Below are 21489 nucleotides of genomic sequence, written 5' to 3'. Positions count from 1 at the left end.
GATTAATTTTTGGAAAATTTATGACAAATTTTGATTTACGGTTTTATTTTGAAGCCCTTGTTGAATAACTGGCGTTTTGCTGGCGGCTGGTTTGACGCTCGTCTCCGCAGAGCCGCTGTACCAACAACCGTCCCACCAGAGTTTATTCAGAGATTTAACTCAGTCAACTCTCCTCTTCATCTGAGGAGCAAAGTTTGCAAACCTCTTTCTATCACACAGACGCTGCATGCATGGCTGAAAATTGTGTATTCAAGGTTTTTTTTATGAGTCTTAAGTCCCCATACAAAGACTTTTAGTAACGACTATATAGTGACATCTGGTGTCCTTGTTTCTTCAAGCCTTCTAAAAATCACATTTTTTAAGTATTATCCAATTTTTCCTATATTCCATTTCTCCACTAACACAGGAAACATAAATTAAAGACAACAGCTCTGGTTAAATAACTTTAATGGCACAGATGAGAGATTTATGGGAAATTTGTACATCCAGCAACTTTTCAATCCTTGAAACATTAAGTCTCATTTCAGATGCATACATGTACTCAATGTGGGGAAAAAAATGCCTGACAATAAAATGACTTATTAAACTGAATGTATAATTTGATACTCCTGAAGTTACAGGTCACCTTGAGACCTTCTGCTGACAAAGTAGCTGTTTTTGACAACAAGACGATCCTCGTTAGAACTGAATAATTTCAGGAAACAAACTGTACATATATATATATATATACACGTTTATATGGAACTTTTTGGGATGGTGACCTTCACTTCTTGCCATGACTAGAAAAATAAGAGACATCAATAAACACAAAAACAAACACTATTTAACCAGGTCTTCATTGAAAAAAAATCAAAAATGCTAATAAAAAATATATTTACAAAAGAATGGAATTTTCAAAATAAGAGTCGAGTCTAGCATCTACACTCGCTGCCCCGAACATCTGACAACTCTGAGCAGAAGCCTCAGAAAAAAAAAAAAAGTTATTGAATGTAAAGCTCATAACAGCAGAGCCTTATTTATTTTAACGGCAACTGAAAAGATAGAATGGTTTGATGAGTGTTTGTAATAATTTTATGTGTAGTTCACATTTTGAATTTGAGGTTTTTCCTAAATCACATCCACCTCTTGATCGACTCTTACAAATTCATGAATAGCATTAAAATAAAAGCAAATTGTTGTTTTGTAAGACACATGTTCAATTATTTATTTGTTGGACAAACTATAAATAGTTTCTCAGACTCACAAGTTCAGGAAAAATAAGGCTTTACTGTGCAAACACTTGAAATCCCCCAAACTGCTGATATTCAGCTGTGTGACTTAAAAGATAAAAATACGCACAAAAAACCTTAAATCACCCGTGTTCATTTTCCAATGGAAACATGCATCTGAATGTGTAAAAGTGATTTGTGTCACTGAGGTCATCAACATCCAAAACTTTCAGTCCATGTAGACCTGGGAGTGATTCACCCAGAGCTGTAAAAAGTATAAAAGACAATACAAAACAAAAAACAAAAACAGGCAGAGCAGTGTCCAGAGTGAGAGCAGCTGCAGAGTGAGAACGTCCGGTCTCTGTGTTGAGTTCAACACCTCAAGGCTTCCAGAGCTTCAGCAGACCGTCCTCGCTGTAGGTGGAGATGAGGTTCTGGTGGGGGTGGTGGGCGATGCCGATCACGTCTTTCTCATGGACCTGAAGGTGGAGGAGATGTGAGAAAAGATCCTATCATTAAAAATTCATTTCATTACAAAGCTACTTAAACCTGCATTCACTGATTTTTTTGGTAAGGAAACAGATTGTGAACACAAAACTGACACATCATCACCTTTTAAACTGATATGTTGAACATTATCATGCATTTGGAGTCATGTTTCTGTCCACCTGGTGAATCTAAGTCCAGTATTCACTCTCTTTTAGCTCTGTTTTTGCTCTCTACCATTCAAGACTATGTCTGTTTGCTGTTTGGTGCTGAACAGATAGTGTACAGTGGGTTTTGAGAGCTGCCTGAGAGCACTGAGAGTGAACCAAAACAGTAAAGTTGCAGCTGCACAGCTAAACAATGAGCTGAAACTCAATATAAAGCTCCGTGAATCCGAGCAGAGCTGCAGAGTTGCTGATAATTCTCTGCAGGTTCATCACTACAAGAAAAGCCTCATTACACACTGTCATTTGATACATTGATTATTGCGACTTTAAAAGTTATTGAAAGGTTGAAATTATTTGATTTAACATTAAGCTTTAAGCTAGTTATAAAACTGCAGAAACCACAAAGAAAGGTGTCACTGGGACAAGGTGTCACCAGTAAATCACATGATTTATTTGAGTAATTTTAACAAAATACCCCAGAATACCTTCAACAGTCCATCAGAAGTTAGTTAAATTATGCTGAAATAAGTGCAGAGAATCAAAACAAAATTAACAGGCGAACCTAACATTTGACTTGTGGTAATTCATTTTGCTCATAAAAGTAAAATGTCATCAATAAAATTAAGACCACCAAGCAGTGTTATTTTTTTCCTCTTGAGTCAAATGAGATGTATAAAAAACGCTTTTATACAAGCTAAATGTAGAATTTCAGTAATAACTCTAAACAGTGTCAATTTATAGTGTTTGCTTAGTAATCTGGTAACACCCTTAAAGTGACCTTATAGCATAGTATTAACTTTAGTAATAACATTTGAATTATTAGAGGAAACTGTGCATAAATAAGTGAGTGATGATACTGGTGCATTAAACAGTACAGTATATTTACAAATGTACAAAAACACAGTAGATACAAAAGGTTTCATGACTTTTGCAGACCTCGGTCTTCTTCTAAAAACTTGCAAAACGCACAAAGATCACAGAGTTTCGCCCACATCTTCAACACTTTGATTGTCAGATATTTTTTTTGTTGCAGAAGCAGAGGAGGAAAAATGCGCTTTGTATTATTTTTGGACACTTTGATCTGCGCTCCTGAGCGCTGTAACGTACCGTCAGCGTTCTCTCCAGCTTGCCGGTGACGGTGCTGAAGCAGTAAAGCACAAAGTCTTCACCCACGCAGTAGATCCACTCGCCGCGGGGTGACAGAGTGCAGCACACAAAGTCACCTCCTTCCCTTTTACCGGAGCTGAAACTCCTCACGATCTGCACCGCGGCAGCCGCAGATGAAATCAAACACACACAGAGAAGAAACATGAGAAGGCAGGCAGGTAGACGCATGCGTCACTGTTACATAATACAGCATGTTTGAAAATATTACTGATGAAGTAACTTTTCTTTGCAAATAAAAATCCTTTTGCCCAGTATTCATGAAAAAATAGAAACTAATGAGATAAAAAAAGCTTTTAAATTTGATATTTCACAGGTTATAGTGTCTCAAATGAGTTATCTATACAGCACTTAACTTCATCACTTGTAGATAAGGAGGGATGTGGAGATATTCTTTTGAAAAATATGTTGTTTGTTTTATTTTCTGCTGATACTGCGGGTATTGCACCGCATTGCTTTGTCTCACTTATTTCCTGAGATTCAGTGTGTTGTTGTTGCTGTGAGCTATCACGGCTGCATTAAAACTACTATTAAAAATGAATAATAACCAATTTATCTTACTAGAAACACCGCCTATAAGCTGGTGTTCCATCTTGGGACCAATAAAGCGCTAAATATGATAAATTACATGCAAAAATTTGGAGAGAACAAAGAAAAGTTTAAGACTTTAAAAGTTAAAATGTTAGAAAAAGGTGCGACTTGAGAGAAACTAATGAGCTGTATCTGATTCTGTTTATCACAGGAGATCATCTACTAAATAATCCCACAATTCTTCAGACATTTGTTGTTTTCAAACGAGTGTAGCGGCACACGAGCCGAGTTCAGCGACCTATTGAAGCTCCTCAAAGAGCCGTTTTTAGTTAACGCAGATCTGGGCTCTCCTGCTGGATAATGAGCTGTACACTAACCTGTCCCTGCATGTTCATGATGACCACCGTGTTGGAGCGATTACACACTACAAAGTGCTCGGGGTTCTTGGGCAGCAGGATGACGTTGTTGACGGTGATGTCCGTGCCGGCCGACGTGCCCAGAGGTTTGAAGGTGCTGCTGCACTCGGTGGTCTTCACGTTCCACATCTGAGGCGGAAGGAGACACACACAGCTAATGATCGACAAGATGTGTACAGGCATGTTGATACAAGATATTTACTGTATGCTTACAGCACAGAATAAGTGATGCTTCTCTTACCTTCACTGTACCGTCAGAGGAAGCGCTGATGATGTGGTGACCGTCTGGAGTGAAGGTGGCCTCGTTGACGAATGAGGAGTGACCGCGGAACTCCTTCAGAGTTTTACCCGACTTCAGTCCGTGGATTCTGATGCAGAGGAAAAACACAAGAAACTAACTACACTGTCGGGACTACAGGTGACTTTAAAAAGAGGTTTGAGTGTCAGATATGAGTTTACCTGATTGTCTGGTCGAAGGAGGCACTGAGGAGCTGACTGCTGTCTTTACAGAAACTGATACATGTTACTCCTTTACTGTGGGCGCGTTCAAACCTCCTCAGACACTGACCGCTCTGGATCTTCCACACCTACACACACACATATAAACAAACATAATATGTTAGTTGATGTTCTGTTGTTTTAACTTCTGGTTGATGGAGGACATATTCTCTGGTTATACTGGTAATAAAGGATTAAGAGGAGTATTAAGAGGAAGAGGCTTAATTTTCCTCGTCTACCTTGATCTTTCCATCCTGGGCGCCGGTGGCCAACATCTCTGTGTCCCGACTGAAGCCCATACACAACACTGCGTCGTCCATCATCATGAAGTTATCCTGAGCCTGGTACTTAAGATCCTGAAGGACACAATGAATACAACATCAGATCAAATCAAACATGGATTTGACTGGTGCTTTCATATCAGTGACATAAAACATCTTTTACAGCCACACAGGCCATATTTCAAATGAATGCAAACCAACAACTGCAATTCATCTTAAAACTCTGATGCACAGAGTGCAAAGTGCATTAGCCATTATATTTCATAACCTCTTCGCCAAAACACTCAGTTAATTTGTGTTTTACATGAATCACAAATGACTTCAATCAGTTCATTTTAACTGGTGTTGTTAACGTGCTTCTGTACTCTGCTGCAAACATGCAAATGCAACACTTCACTTGACTTTTTCATTTCAAAAATAAACAGAAATCACTTTGAAATATTGAGTGTGAATGTGGTCATTAATGATGTTGGACAGTCTGGTTTCTGTGTCTTTCTTGTGCATCACTTACCTTTCTGATTTTGCCTGTTGTGAAGTTCCAAACCTCGATGAAGCCGTCCACAGAGCCGGTGACCAGGTACTGACCATCAGGGGAGAACCGGGAACACTCTACATGGGATTTCTGTCCAAACTGTGGAGGGAGGATGAGAGAAAAGAGGCCACATCACAACATTTTAAACATTTATATGATTAAAAAAGTATCACCAGGTTTATACTGAGTTAGGCTGAGAGCTTTTTGGCTGAACAGACTGCATTAATCAGAGCAGGGAAGCAATACATCAACGTTGTCTCTCAGCATTCACACTTTGGGACAGGTAGGTACCTTGATGTGTCTGCTGAGCTGCGTGGGGAAACGCTCTTCTTCCACATCTTTGACGGCAGCTTTACCCCTGAACAAATCGATGGTCATTCCAGGAGGCAGAAGACCTTGATGCTGCTGCCACTTCAGAGACTGAAGGAGAGGAATGGAGACAGCGGACGACACCAAAATCAGCACTTTGTTTAGATGATAGTGTAACTTTCTAGGGAATCATAATAACCAAACTCTCTCATTGCACTCGCAGGCTTCCAGATCTCTTACCTGTCCGAGCAGAGCCATGAGACGAGAGGGCGGCACCACGCTGACCTCCCCAGCCAGCGCCTGAGCGATGGCTGCACGGCGCTTCTCCTTACTGCTGCCGTCCGGGTACGCCTGGAGGGCAAACATCAACAATCACACTCCACACAACTTCAACCGGCCATGTATTTCTGCTTGTACAACAGAATGAATCTAACCAGTGTGAGTTTTAAAGGTGGATACAGATGCCTTCAATAATAACTTTACTGTCCTATATTTTATCTGTTATTCTTGAGATAGAAGCCTGTTTAACAGTATTTAGCCCATTAGAAAGGCTTGTCTGCAATGTCTTTTTCTAATTGATGCTGTAAGATAAATGGATTTTGTAAAAGCAGATTAATTCAAAAACATTTTATGTCACCATACATCCAAAATGTAGTCATTTCTGTGGCAGTAAATGAGGTCAACATGTGACGAGGACAGTTCTGAATGTTGTTCAAGTGATAGAAAATAAAGAGAAAACCCAAAAGACCTGCTGTTTATGTACCAGTCCCTCTACAATAATGCATTATGGATTTCCCTAAAGCTTAGCCACACAACATGTGTCTTCCCTGACAGACAATCGAAAGGGTTTTTATTATTGAAGAGCTTGAAGCAGGTGATCTGCCACACCACTTGATCTTTATATGGATGGATGAACAAAGATTGGATTTTTTTTTGTGTGTGTGTGTTTGGTTTGGACTCACCTCTCTGGGATCGAAGTAGGAGCGAGCCAGCAGGTTCTCCAGGTGAATGTATCTCTCCGGCTGGGTTTGTTTCAGCATGATCATGGGGTCGGTCTGCCTGAGGAGCGAACGGGCTGCACCAAGCTCTCTCAGCTCGATCAGCTCCAGCACCACCTGGTTGGAAGCAACAACACAAACGCTCCGGTTCATGAACTGAAACATGACTTCAACATGGACAGCAATAAACATGCTGAGGACACATAACAGGATACTTCAGCTTCATACCACAGTATCGCCACACCTTACCTGTTCATAAAGGTCAATCAGGGTCTTATCTGGCAGCTTGAGGGACTGGATGGCTTGCAGGACAGTATCCCAGTGGCCGCTGTTTATGTCTGCAACAAAGCTCTCTATACTGTCCACTGTGTTCAGAGACACTGTGGTCTCCTCTTGCAGGGTGACCAGAGTCCTGTGCAGATTGTTTTCTTTGAGGTACTGCATTATCAGACGGATCACGCTGTGGAAAACAAAAAATGACGTGAGTCAACTGGAAACGCAGTTAAAAGACTTTGATTACAAGTGGGCACAGTGAGGTTTCAGTGGGTCATTTAGCAATAGAAACTGAAAAAAACAAACAAAAGAAGGTAACTGCTGTTGCCTCTTTCTCAGTAACTCATGGATAAATATTATCGCCAAATATGAGCTTATCACAGATATATTAGCATTGCAACATACATGTATGTTAATGGGATTGAAAAAACGACCTCAATAGTAAACATAAGTAGAGTTCTCATCTAATAAAGTGTTAAGTAGGTGTATGTCAGCCTAAGTGATGAGAAATTATGGCACAGAAATGAAAATATACTAGCATTGTTTCAACACAATTAGTCAATTATCAGAATAATTGGAGAATAATTTAATGGTTGGTAATTAATCGATTAATCAACTGATTGTTGCAGCTCTACTAATAATATACTAAATGTTGCTGGAGTTTTGACCTCTTCAGACTTCTTTCTTTCTACATGTACATAGAAAGTAGGTGTGCAAGGAATCTCTACACTACAAACATAAATACCAGACAATACACCTTGATATCTGACTTTTTACTTCTTTAAAATATCAGACACTTCAGCAGGGACAAAGTTTGACAACATGAGGCATGAAACCGAGAAATTTCAGTTGGAGACTTTGTTTAAATAAATTAAATGGGATCTAAAGTTATTCGGTAAGTAACAGCTGCTTTAATGTAACACAATCAAGCATTACAGAAACTTAGTTGACACTAGCGTGTTAAATAATGACACAAAGTGACAGATACTGAGTATATCAATAAAATAATGCAACTTTTATGCTTTTTTCGGTGCGAGACGTTTGAATGATTTCGTTTAACTGGCAATATGACGTTAGCTTATGCTAACTTATCCTAACTCTACTAACGTTAGCTTTCAATCCTCTTTATCCAAAACGGTGCGACTAAAAAGACCCAACATGTGGAGTTTTATACTTCATTTAACATGAACAACAATGCAATTATGCTTTCTTTGCCACGCTAAGAAATAGCAACAATATATGGGGTTAACTTTAGCTACTTAGCTTAGCTTAGCGCGCTAACACTAGTGCACTGCAGCAGAGGATAACGCAGGCCTCACTCATAGAAAATAGCATCAAATGCGGAGTAATAAGCGGGCGATTTGTTGTATGGTCGACTTGAAATTGGAATTTATTAATTCGGTCACTTACTCTGCGGATTCGACCTCCAGAGACATGGTTATTTATCTCAAAACAACAGTCACAAGATGCTATCGAGTCTGCAACAGGACGCACGCAGGACAGCCGGAAGTACAGTCGGAAGTACAGGAAGGAGTCAGGAACCTTCAAAATAAAACTCTCACTGGACTGAAGAGTGGATTTTATTTTGTCCTCCTGGTTCAGACTGTGATTCACCACCTTATACATGTGGGGGTCGTTACAAAATAGATAATGAAATAGGAGCAATATACTAATCCTACAAAAAGGCTCCAGAAGTTTCCCTACACTTTGAAGGGAATTTTAGACAATATGACCGTAAAGCCTAGACAAAAAACATATCATGGGCACGGATAGGACAAATTAAAAGCATCATGCAATGTAGTTAAGACTGTCAGAGAATCATTAATTCCAGTCTAGGATGTGATATTGTTTTTAAATGAAGCAGATTGTAACTTAAGAATGTTTCATTCTGTTAAATGTAACTCATGTAACAACAGATCACTCACAACACCAAAATAATTTCTGTCTGTTAAGGATTTGGAGAACATAGTACATGCCCTTATTCTTCCTGCATCGACTATTGCAATGCTCTCTATATAGGATTTAGTCAATCAGCTTTATCTCGCCTGCAGCTGCAGCAACCAGACTCCTCACTGGTACCAAGAGGAGGGACCTCATCATGCCTGTACTTGCCTCTCTTCACTGGTTACCAGTGAAATACAGAATTGATTTTAGGATAATTTGTATTGAAAGCACTGCATGGACTGGCACCAACTTATCTTTCTGAACTTCATTCTCCCAGATGTGCTGACCAATCACTGCTTGTCATTCCACGCTTCTATCTAAAATCCAGGTATGATTGGGCATTTTCCATTGTTGGCCCTAAATTATGGAATAGTTTGTCCATCCATTGATATTTTTTAAAACCTGTCTTAAGACCCATCTCTTTTCTTAAGCCTATTAAAAGTCATTATGAGACATGACTGGTCACAACCTGCTTTTATTATTTATTTGTTCTCTGCATAATGCACAAATTTGATTTATTCTATTTTACATTTTATTCATTTTCATTTGATCCTCATAATTATGTCCGTGATTTTTTTTTTTAGATTAAAGCACTTTGGTCAACATTTGTTGTTTTTATGGTGTAATTGTTACTTATATTTTAATGTTTAAAGTATATCTGGTGTGTTTGACATAAAAAAAAGAGTGTCTACTCTCACATTCCACTTCACTGCAGTTGCTTGTTTTTTATTAGGGTAAGCAACAGGGGGCGCTATCTGCACAGCTATGGCCCAGCGGCCCTCTTGACTCTCTTCTCTCTGCCAGTGAAGGTCTTTCAAGGTTATGATGATGTTCAGCTTCAGTCTGCAGTCCCATGCCTGGGTTTGATTGTTTTGGGCAATCATGACATAATCCAACTGTGAGCCCCATCCACATTGGAAAATGAATTTGGCACCAAGAACACAGCAGACTTGGTTTCATTTGCTTTTGCAGATGGAGAAATATATTGGGAAGCGGTGAGGAGAAGCAGAAAGGACAGGAAGGGGAGGAGTGGCAATACTATAACACCGCAGTCATTCTGAATATATTAACCTAAGAGCAGAGGAGAGACGACAATATAATTTCTCCATCTTCCTGGCATGACAAAGCAGAGGCTGTTTGGGGAATGCTTACCAATGAGGGAGACGCCGCCACGCCGGAAGAGTGACAGGAACATAAAAGGCTGTAATGTAATCACCTCATCCTTTCTGGGGAAAAAAAACAAAGAAAATTCTAAATTTATGTGAGGTGCCGTTCTTGGTGAGCGGTAAATTTAGCCAGTTTTCCATCATGATTAGGACACATTACCACCACAAAGAAATGCAGCCTTTCTTTGGTATGTAAAGAAGGAAGCAAACATTTTGTGAAAACAGATAGTGCTCCTACCTGGTGAGTGATGAAAGTCATTGCTATGTATGCATGTCTGGCATCACATGATTCCCAAAAGACCTCATTTTCAGGCAGGAAAAGCAAAATATTGTCATTTTATAGTGCATGTTGGGTACTTTAGAGGACAGATTAACAATATTTCAAGTCTGTCTTAAAACAACAGTCATGTTCCCACATGAACACTGAAACATGTTTTTCTTGCTGTAATCATTCCTCCTGTTCATACTGACCATTAGAAGATCCCTTCATGATGCACTTACAATGTAAGTGATGGGGGACAAAATCCACAGTCCTCCTTCCTTCTTTGTGATAAACATGTATTTAAAAGTTTATCTGAAGCTAATATGAAGCTTCAGCGTCCAAATGAGTCAAATCAAGTAGATATCTCTCAACGTTACAGTCTTTTTAGTGCCAAAGTCCCTCTTTTTGTTACTATACTTCCACCTGCAGCTCAACAGGGAAACACTGTCCTGCAGAAAAGACTGTAAATGTGTCAGATATCCACTTGATATGACTAACTCAGACTGCTGAAGCCTCATATAAGCTTCACATCAACTTTTAAATGCATTTTTGCACAAAATGACTGTGTGGACACACTGTGGATTTTGGCCTCCATCACTTACATTGAAAGCACATTTAAAGGGATCTTTTAGCAGCCAGTATGAACCTGACTGTTGTTTTAATATGGACTTGAAAACTGTGAACCATTTCCTCTAACTCTGAACATTACATAAACCCTAACTCTAACTATCTGCAAAACATAAGCACTTATCTGCAATTCACTGCTTCTATATCAAAAGGAAAAAACACTTCACACAACTCTGCTTTTTTGGCACGATCTTCACAAATCCAGTCTTCTGTGTTCTCATGGAAACAAAGCGCAGTCATTTAAAATGCTGAACTGACACTTGACCGCTGACAATAATAACAAATCAAAGCATGGAGCCAAGAGCAACTTATTTAAGAGATGAATAGATGAATGAATCAACAGATGACAACACTGCAGAGTGAAGCAGAGGGGAGGTGAAGGTGACGAACATACCTAAATGTTGGCTGAAATGTGCAAAGTGTTGTGTCACTGTATTTGTGTGGAGTGATACAATTATATTTAAAAGTGTTTTTTTTATTGATCACAACAGTGTACAGGTGTCATTTACAAAAAAATATTCATATGATTTGTGTTTTTTGCAAGAAAAACTGCAGACAAACTCACATAGGATGTAAGAAGGCCTGCTGCTGAGATTCAGTTGCATTACTCTTTAATGAGGATTAAGACAGATAAGAATAAATTACAAATAATACCAAATCTTTGCATTGTCTTGTCAGCTAAAGAGGGGATTATAGGTGTGTTGTTGGAGTAGGATGCACTGGCTTTTCTGAGATCTGAACAGCAAAGATGCTTTGCACACACAGTCAGCTAAGCTCTGCGGTTGCAGAGATTCAAATACCAAAAACTTTATGCCAGGGGTTTGACTCAGGATAAGATGTTGTACTGCTGATTCACAATCCAGATTAGAGTATGAATCATAAAAAAATATGATTCCGAGCAGCCTTTTCCAGGTCACAATGACTAGACCGTATCAGATCAAATGTATGACACATGTAAGGGAGGAAAAAACCTGGAACTAGAGCACTTTCGCATTCAGTGTTCCCTGCTGTGAACAGCTTAAGTGAAGCGTTATGTGCCTTGTTCAAGTGCAGCACTGATGACAGAAGGGAGAGACTTTTTTCTTGCAGCAAGCTTCAAATCTGCAGCCTGATTCACTAACATAAGCATGAACGATCTGATGTTTACAGTGTTTTACCATGACGGGATTATGTGAATAAAATATGAGCCACATGTTCCGGTTTCATTTTACCAACATGAAACTTTTAGATAAGGTTTAGGCAAACTATCATTCATGATGTAGCAAGATTTACTCAATCTGTAAACAAAGACGTGTATCTGCAATAGAAAACTTGATACCAATTCATAGTGCTTATTTTAAATGGGGTTATAAATTGACCTGGATTTCGGTCCAGACACTCTGCAGCTTTATCAGAAGGATCATGATCTGTGGTATGATTGATATGATTGAAGAGCCAGACACAAGTCCTCAATGATAAAATACTCAGTGCCAAAATCCCCCAATGTCTTGCTCATTTTTTGATCTGCCCCCTGTATAGCTACGATCTGGTTAAGTTAAAGCAACATAAACTGCTTGGTCTAGGTTTTGGAAACGTTGCCTTCATGGTTAAATAAACCATTGTCGGTAGAATACTGGCCATGAAACACAGTCTCATGTGACAAAATCACACATTTTGATTTTTCAATTTATGTATTACAGCTCTGCATGGCTTATTTGTTAGGTGCATGATATTACCTTTTTACTATCCTGTAACTGCATCTTTTAATTTTTTTTTTTATCAAGATTTACATTATGATTATCATATCTTATTTATGTCATATTTTGTTATTGTTGCTCTGCATGTCTGCATGCATCAAAAATTGGTTATAATCAGTATAATTTGGTTGAGTTTTGTTGCCTTGTCTTGCTTGTATGACCACATGTCCCAAATAGTGGATATTGTTGCTATATTATTGTACTAATGTTTTGCTGTTTCCTGTTGCTCTGCATGGCTTGTGCACTGTTGAGGATGCTTATTTTGGCATCTTGTTGTCTTCTGGCTGTAATTTTTAACCATCGCTTCATTTTCAGGTTTCAGAACATCTCGCTACAGGACTACAGTTGAAAACACTGACACATTTATAGAATAAATAAATGAAATGAAAGCCTCTGCCACAGCCTCATGCTTAAGACTTTATGCAGAGGTTAACCAACATAATGCTACTTCTGTATTTGCTACTTAGGGAGGACAGTCATTATTCACATGACTGGAAGAGGTTACTTGTAAGGAAACTGTAAATCTACGTCACTTGAAGAACTTTAATGCTGCCATTTTTAATTTTTTTTGGTGAGGACAGTCTCATAGCTTGATAAAAGCTGGTGGAGATAATACACCCAAGAGATTTTTGAAACCAAAGCTTTGACGTTATAAATGGCTAATAATGGCTACTTAATGATCTATAATGCATTAATAAAGAATGTATTTACAATTAATTGAGCCATTATTTCATCTTACAAATCATGCTTGCAACTGAAACTGAAATCAGATTGTTGGACACATCCACTCATCCATCATACTATTGCAACTATTCTCTTTTATGTGAACTTTTCCCATTTATCTTGCCTTTGTTGCACTGAAAATTAAAAAAGGTTATTTTAATTTTCATATGCTAGCTTCATTTCACAACATTTCCGGTAACGGACAAAGGCAGGGAATATTACGAGCTAAAACTCTGAATACAGTAAAAATAGCTAAATCAAGCGACTAAGCCTCATTGCTTTGTTTGGTTTTGTTTATGTCTCTTTAAGAGCTTTGCCCTTGAGTGTACCCAGCAGCCGAACACAATGAACAAGGGTCCATTAATTCGCTGTTGAGAAGCTACTCACAGCTCCTTGCTAATGGCTGATTTCTCTGCCAGTCAGTTTGCCCTCTAGTCATGAGTGGATGAGTGGTAGTGGGTGGAAGGTGTGCGTGTATGTGAGAGGTATTGGCGATGGAGGTGGAGCGGGGGGGATAAATCTTGATGGATCTCCCCTGTTGGGGGAGGGGTTAATCCTGATGGATTTCTCCCGTTGGCTGTTTGCTGCTTGGGTGTGAGCGTCAGTCTTATTGGCATGTCCATTATTCTCAATGGACGCATTAGAAAGCCAAAAGGGACTCGTTGAGAAACCTTTATTGATATTCTCAATCTTCTTGACACAAAAACAGGAATAAGGAGCAACAGTGCTGCAGAACTGTATTCAGTTTTCTGAAGAGGAAGTGCACAAACCCATACAAACACGCAGAATGGGGTTCATTCATGGTGTAGCAGCTTGCATTGGTGTCTGAAAAATTACAGGTCATCAAGGTGATAAAGCACTGAGCTGGAAATGGGATTGTGCCTGTAAGCAGGTGTTCTAGTCAGCACACATGTGGACTGATATATGTTAGTCTCTCAGCAGTCTGGATAAGGGAGACTTTTCTACCCATGACAACGTAAATAGAGACGATCCACTTACCGGGTGAATGCCGCTGCCTCTTGTCAGCTGAAAAGCTCCCAGAGCTCCCACCAACAAAGTGCTGACACAAGTGGAAGGTTTAGAGTAGGGTAAGCTCTCTCTTTTCACTTACTGGTCTATCTCTGCTTGTTACCGTCATGTAACTCTGACATCTACAACTTGGGGCGTCTTCTCTGTCAAATTGTTTGAGAATACATTGGCGGGCTTTATGGACATTTGAGGAACGTTTTCAACAGGGGTCACAATGGCTACATGGAGCTTTAAAAACCTTAAAAATCAGACAATGTTTACTTGATAAAGGTGCGATAGAAGATTGCATGACCAAGGAAAGAGTAATTTCCTAACTTAAAGCTTGAAAAACAGCAATAGCTCCAAAGATTTGTGACTCTTGTGACGCTGATTTATTGGAAGCTTTGAAATAAAGTAATCATTATCACACTTTCATTAATCTTAAGGCTGTAGTATGCTTTAAGCAAACTAGTTTGTACAACCTGTCATTTGGTCACTTCTCAAGGCAGAAGTGTTTATACCTGTCCTGAATGGCCACCACAGCCTCTTCTGGTTAAATCCAACTGTCTCCCTGATCTGAACTCTGTGTCCTTGGCATGTCTTTGTGGTCCAGACGTGGTGTATCATAGAAATGGGGATAATAGCGATAATAGTGCACACTCTTGGACGGTCTCTCCTTGTTGCACTTGATTGTACACACAGAGATCTTGAGAGACAATTTCACATCCTGCCAACTTTCACATCTTTGCACAGCTGGTCTATTGCCATGCAAAGTAGGCGTAAATGTGAGTGAACTTACAAGAATTGTCAGATATTGCCCTTCCCCGATCTGCCATCTGGAGGGTTTCAGACACTGTTTGATAATCTGACAACCACTTTGTTTGAAGCATACTTAGGCCTTTAGATGCTAAATATTTGCATCTTAGGACTGTATAGTCAAAGTTTTAACCTCTCAAGTTTGGATCTTCCACACTGAATGTAAAAGTCCTCTTATCCTGTATCAGAAACTACCTGGTTAGCTGCTTTTTAGGTTGCACAGAAAACCACACATACTTGTGCTTTTGGAATGAAGGTAAGGAAGGTAAGGGTTTCTTATCGCACATGAAACTGCACCATATTTGCAGGCTTATGTGTCTGTAATGACTGTGATTAAATCAAGATTTAGGGAAGAATAGACGTTCGAAATTGGGGTCTGTCTATTAGAGTGACATGTTTCTTTTCTGCTCTCATCTTCTAAACCAGTCTCAAGAATCAAATTGACAACCTTCTCTGACCTTTAGAGGAGCACATTCCCGGTATGATATAGTAAAATCCTCCAAGGTGCAGAGCCACACAAAGCCTCTCATCATTCTATTGAGGCTCACAATTAAAACCTAATTGTGTTCAGAAACCCATTCAACAGAGCTCACAGATCCAGCAGGTTGAAATGAGGTTATTATGCAAAACACTGAAGACAAAAGGAGGCTATTTGCAGTTAATTAACGTGGTAATTTTCTTAGTAACTGTAATAATTTATACAGCAGAAGGGATGCGGATACTTAGGCGTCTTTGCTTACTTTTACTGGAGTGATTCCCTCGTTTGCAACCTGGCTTGACCATGCATTTGTATGGCCCTCGCACTCTTCTCGGGGAGTTATTGATTCCCTGTGTCTCGCTCATTGGCATGCACAGGCACGATAATAAGTAAATCCATCTTCTGTCAGTCCTCGCTGAAGGAAACGCGGTCCTGAGGGGAAGAGGGCAACATATTCAGGTCCAACGTTTCTGTCTTTTGTTAAGGATTAGCATTGCATTGTTCTCTCCTGTACAATCCCAACATGCCGAACTGAGCCGCATGAACGCATGAAGCACAAGGGGACTCAGACACATGTGGGATACTCACCGGTACAGAGAATCCAATAATAGAATAAATTCATCCATGGTGGGTTAATTAAGGTGTGCTGTTGGAGTGGAACAAAGCTAGTTGATGGGATATAAACACTCAAACAAAGTAAGAAACATAAGTGCACTTTGTGAGAGACAGATACACCCAAGCTAATGTACATAGGGGAGATCATTCTGCATCCTGACCCTCTTAAACATACATAAGCCATGAAAAAGTGAACATACTGAACTATCCAACCTATATTTTCCAGCACAAAGTCAGTCTAAAAACCCCTAGGCCCCCTTCCCTGAAATGCTGTATATACTGAGTTATTTTGTAGCATACATGTCAACTGTCCACTTGGCCTCTGAGACCCTGTTGGTTTTGAAAAGAAGTCCTCGACATTTCATTCTTCCACAGGAGCATATCCCAGCATGCAGGCGGTTTCACACTGAAATAATGGGCGGTGGACTGTCACCGCGCCCCATGGCAGTTGTCATCTATAGAGACATGACTGGCGTGCTTGGTTCCTTTTCAAATATTGGATCGGGCTGAAAATCACTAGGGTTCTTCAGGGGGGACGACTGAAGAAATGGAACAAGAAATCTTAAATGTCACTGCCTTTCCTCATCTGTCCTATGGCACCACTCTGTGTTATATTACTTTTTCAATGGCATTTTGTCTCTATAGGAATAGACCTCGCTGTCAGAATTGAATGAAAGTAAGGGAATAACCCATTTGCAAAGGTCACAGTCTGATTATGAGAGCCGGATGGCCTTTTTTCATATCTGCATTTTAAATGATGCATGAAATGATCAGATACTGTCTGTCAAGGTAAAATGACTTGAAGTCTTATTTTCAGCACCTGATAGCTATACTTTCTTCTTCTAAAGATACAATTTTCATATGTTTTTTGGATGGAAAGTACCTTTCAGGACCTTCAATCAATTGTACTACTGTGACCACACCATTTTTAAAAAATATGGACATTGTCACTGACACATGATGTCAAATTTGAGTTTTGTTATCAAGTTCTTGTATTCTGTGTTTGCTCATTTGCATTCCAGTATGAAAAGAAAAGGTCAGACAAAGCTGTCTGAATCAATAATGTTCCTGTCACCTATTTATAGTATGTAAGATTTATCACCATTATCATAATGATGGATTTTGCTCTCTGTATTCATGCGCATCTCCATGAATACCATATAAATAATGCAAAATACTAATTTAATTTTGTCTTCTTATCTATCCCCCCATAGGAATAAATAAAAAACAATCAAATCAAGTTTATTTGTCACATGTAATCATGTAAGGTACAATCACAGTGAAATGGCAGTTCCTTTCTTTATCATATACCAAAGAATACACCTAAGAGTACAATCAAAAACAGATACACAGACTTTAAAGAGGTGACCTGCATACCTCACTGCGGGAGAAGCTGCACACACATATACACACCAAACTACCATAATTCCCATGGAAAATGCAGCAAGCACATACAGAGGGCCCAGAGGGTGTTGTTGCTCTTTCTATGGTAATGTGTTACCCTTGTGGTGCAGCCAATAGTTATATGTTTTGGGAGATATGCTTATATGCATTCTTACTTAGATGAGAGGATCGATACCTCTCTTATCTGGCCAGTAAATATAAGACTACAGCCAGCAGCTGATTAGGTTAGCTTAGCATAAAGATTGGAAACAGGGGGAACTGCTAGCCTGGCTCTGTCCAAAGGTTAAAAAAAATTAAATTAAAAATAAATCAGCCGACCTGCACCTTTAAAACTCACTGATAAACACATTGTATCTGGTCCTGAAGTCTTGTGACAGTGAGGTTGCATTTCCATTTTTGTAAAAAACAAGATACAACATTGAACCAAAATGTAAAACAATTGCTTTAAGAGGTATTATACAATATAATATAAATTCTATACACTATAAAATAAAATCTTCTATAATATTAATGATGATATCAAACAACCCACATTTCTTTGACTAGTAAAAAGAGTGGATTGATTTAAAATGAACGTATTGCCTACGAAAAAAAAGGGTGCACTTTTTATCACTCACTATTTTGATATTCCACAGTATCATCCTGATAATTGTTGTTGTGGGATAAGACAAAGATCGAAGTTCAAAGTTCAGTTTTATTATCATTATACAACACAGGATTGCACAATGTTGTAGCCCCCTCCAGGCTACACACACAGAAAATATGTTAACAAATATTAAAATATTTTAAATTACAATAGAATAAAACCATAAAATTGGCAATAAAATAGAATTAAAAAACTTCAGTATATTATATTTACAAGGAATATACACTGACATGTACAGTACCAGTCAAAAGTTTGGACACACTCTGTATACATATAAATTATATACCTATGCACACAAAGTTTTTTTTAATTTTTTTTTTTTTTTTTAACGGTATGTGAGTGAGGGCAGTGAATGCATCTTACATGTTGCATGCTTAACAACAGTCAATGACTTCATTTCAGGCAAAAAACCAGAAACACAGAAGTCGGCTGCAGACTGAAGGAGACGTTCTTCTTGAATGCTCACCGATGCAGAGAAAACACCTGCGAACAAAAACATGGACAACTGCAAGCACATGCAAATGTTTCTCCACCACAAAACACACACACACATACACTCAGACACAAACACACAAACACATACACATATACACATACATACCCTGGTGGACTGGAGTGTGAAGCACACGGAGGAGGAGACTGTGAGCATCCGTCAACCTTTCCCCTCCTCATCATCCAGCTTCAAAGGGGAGCCCGATCAGCAGGACGTGAGGAGAAAGAGAACGCTCTGACTGTGGCGTCATGTCTTCCACAGTTGTTTGATGCAGCTGGGGGAAGCCGCAGACATTGATTGGTTCGATGTGATCTCATTCGATACCATCAAATCACAATAAACCTAATAGCGGTCTTCCTGTCTGACTGGAAACAACCATTTTTGACTCTGCAATGTATAGGATTCAGTTCGGCGATTGTGCTGCCATGTATGCTCTATGTGTTTATTAATATGCATTAAAGCGATTCATATTTAATCCCCCCCCTGAGAGCAAATACTGAAAGATAGAGGATATGCTGTTTTATTGAATGAAACTCACAGGTGGATGGTGCGTTCACTTTGTTCTGTGTGATCTGCGAGAGGTGAAACAGAGGCCAAGCTGTGAGCAGCATGAGCATCATTTTAAAAAGTTTCTGATGCATAAACATTTGGCTCGCAGCTAATTGAACGGGTAGAACAGACTGTGCTCTGTTGTTTCAAGCTTTTGCAGCATGAATGTTAATTACTGATTGAGAGACAGAATCGGCCCGAAGCGTCAGAAAATATCGGAAAGTTGAAATTAATGTTTTGTAACACAAAGTCATTTATGCTTTTTTATTGGATGTGCCTTACGGTTCAATTCATACCAGTTCATAATCAGCCTTTATTTAAAGCTAGGGGACATGCAGAGAAATGGACTCTAATTTAGTCCAACAGGATGTTTTTGTATGTATTTTATATTTTGTAACATGTTTTATATGGAAAATTACTGCTAATTCATTTAATTTGAATTGATTTGGTCACATAATCAAAGTTAACATTAAGGGTTTAGTTCAGCTTCGGTGAGCACAGGTGAAGCAACAGCAAACTATCTTTTTGATCTCTCAGAAATGGCCACCATGACAGATCCACAGTGTTAGCTTTTCTAGTTTCAAACACATCTTCAAGACAAATAAAAATTCCAATTGCAGCGTCCTGTGGGATGTTTTGATGTTTGTCGTAATAGTATAGTGAGTAAATAATAGTGCAACTGTGTTCTGAAAAATGTTTGCTGCTGAGCTAGCTTGTTTCGTGGTAGCTGGTAAGCTAGTAATGTAGGTAGCTTTAGGCTACCTACATGGCTTTTATATAACACATGAAGAAATTTCATTCTGCCATTTGTAGTGTGGCCTTTTCAGACTGAGCACAAAACATACATCTGAAATTATTTGTGTGAACTCAACAGCTGGAATGTTTTCTCAGTGTGTGTTTATTAGCTAATATAAATAGCTAACAACACACACACCAACTCCATGTGCCTGTCTGTGCATGTGTGTGTGTGTGCGTGTGTGTGTATGAGACAGCTTTTCATTTATTTTGCTTCTGCTGTCTGTACATTCATTCAGCTTTGAGGTAAACAGGGATTTTTCTTGTCAAACTGAAACACTGAGTGGACATGTCTTCTTGCTTCTTCAAGCTTCTTGTCAGTTTTTGCTGCCTGGAGCAACTAGCGTCTATTTTTGCCTCCATCCTGTCAATCCAATCTTGCTGTCTCCAAAATTTTCTTTATGATGTCAATACATCTTTAAAATTGATATTCTATCCATTACTATTCTTTACTTCACTAATTGCTACAATGCTTTTGCTCTGCACTTCCCAGAGATCAACAGAAAGTGCAGGCTGTATTTTTCTTAGGTGTTTTTGTTGATGATGTTCTTCTTGTTCTTCGGTTTATTTCAACACAAACTGGAAATGAGAAACACATCACTACCTGTGCAACGAGAAAGAGCTACAAGACGCTGAATGTTAGCACGGCAAATATGAAAACATTCATGCAAATATAAATGTTCATAAATTGGTTGAATCACTACTGTATGTAACAGACATTTGTTGATATGAAAATGTTGACACGTAAGGAATCAACCCTTAACCTCTGCGGTTTTTGCTCCGCTCACCGAGTTACTCAGAATCACTTTAGGCTGGCGTTAGAAATGAAGAGCACTGAACAAGGTGTTGTTATATTCCTTTCAGTCAATATTTATTCTGAAAATCATTATCAATCCTATTTTGCTGATTTACTTCTGAGAAGAGGCGTAAGAAAAAAAAAATATCCTCGGGCTTCGTCTGTGAAAGGGAGAGATTATGTAACACTAAATGTCTTTTGTGGCCGCGGAGAATGGAAGGAATGAATGATGTCAGAGAGCAGAGGTGTTTCTAAACCTCCATTCAGTGGAGTAAAAAGCTTATACAACATTAAAACCCACGCAGCCCAACACTGGAGAGCTGATAAGACTCTAAACAAATCCTGTACAGTAGGGTGCTAGTGTTGGTTTCTCCCTGCAAAGAGAGAAAAAAAAAAACCCCAGTGTGTACAGAATTAATAAGACATGACAAGAAAGTTGGTGACTTTTAGGTTGCTGATTCAGATTTCTGGATCTCAGTGACAATGTTTGAGTATTGATGGAAGCCCTAAAACTGTCAGTTGATAAACTAATTAATTAAACTAACTAACTAACTTAACTAATTTTGTG

At 39.0% G+C, this 21489-nt stretch overlaps 1 protein-coding gene across 1 annotated transcript; it reads right to left on the bottom strand.

Annotated features, from left to right (window-relative positions):
• Positions 1–430: 430 nt before the first annotated feature.
• smu1a (SMU1 DNA replication regulator and spliceosomal factor a) lies at positions 431–8392 on the bottom strand. The gene is made up of 12 exons (XM_042419817.1): positions 8274–8392; positions 6840–7050; positions 6555–6707; positions 5833–5943; positions 5575–5703; positions 5263–5382; positions 4710–4826; positions 4432–4559; positions 4214–4340; positions 3934–4101; positions 2969–3121; positions 431–1687 (listed from the first exon to the last, which is right to left on the bottom strand). The coding sequence occupies exons 1-12, from the start codon at positions 8297–8299 to the stop codon at positions 1589–1591; spliced, it is 1542 nt and encodes a 513-aa protein (XP_042275751.1). The 5' UTR covers positions 8300–8392; the 3' UTR covers positions 431–1588.
• Between the last annotated feature and the right edge of the window lie 13097 nt (positions 8393–21489).

This window comes from Thunnus maccoyii, chromosome 8 (assembly GCF_910596095.1).
Source record: "Thunnus maccoyii chromosome 8, fThuMac1.1, whole genome shotgun sequence".
Classification (NCBI taxonomy): domain Eukaryota; kingdom Metazoa; phylum Chordata; class Actinopteri; order Scombriformes; family Scombridae; genus Thunnus; species Thunnus maccoyii.
The sequence above is the reverse complement of the archived record's forward strand: the minus strand, read 5'-3'. Positions and strand labels throughout refer to the sequence as shown.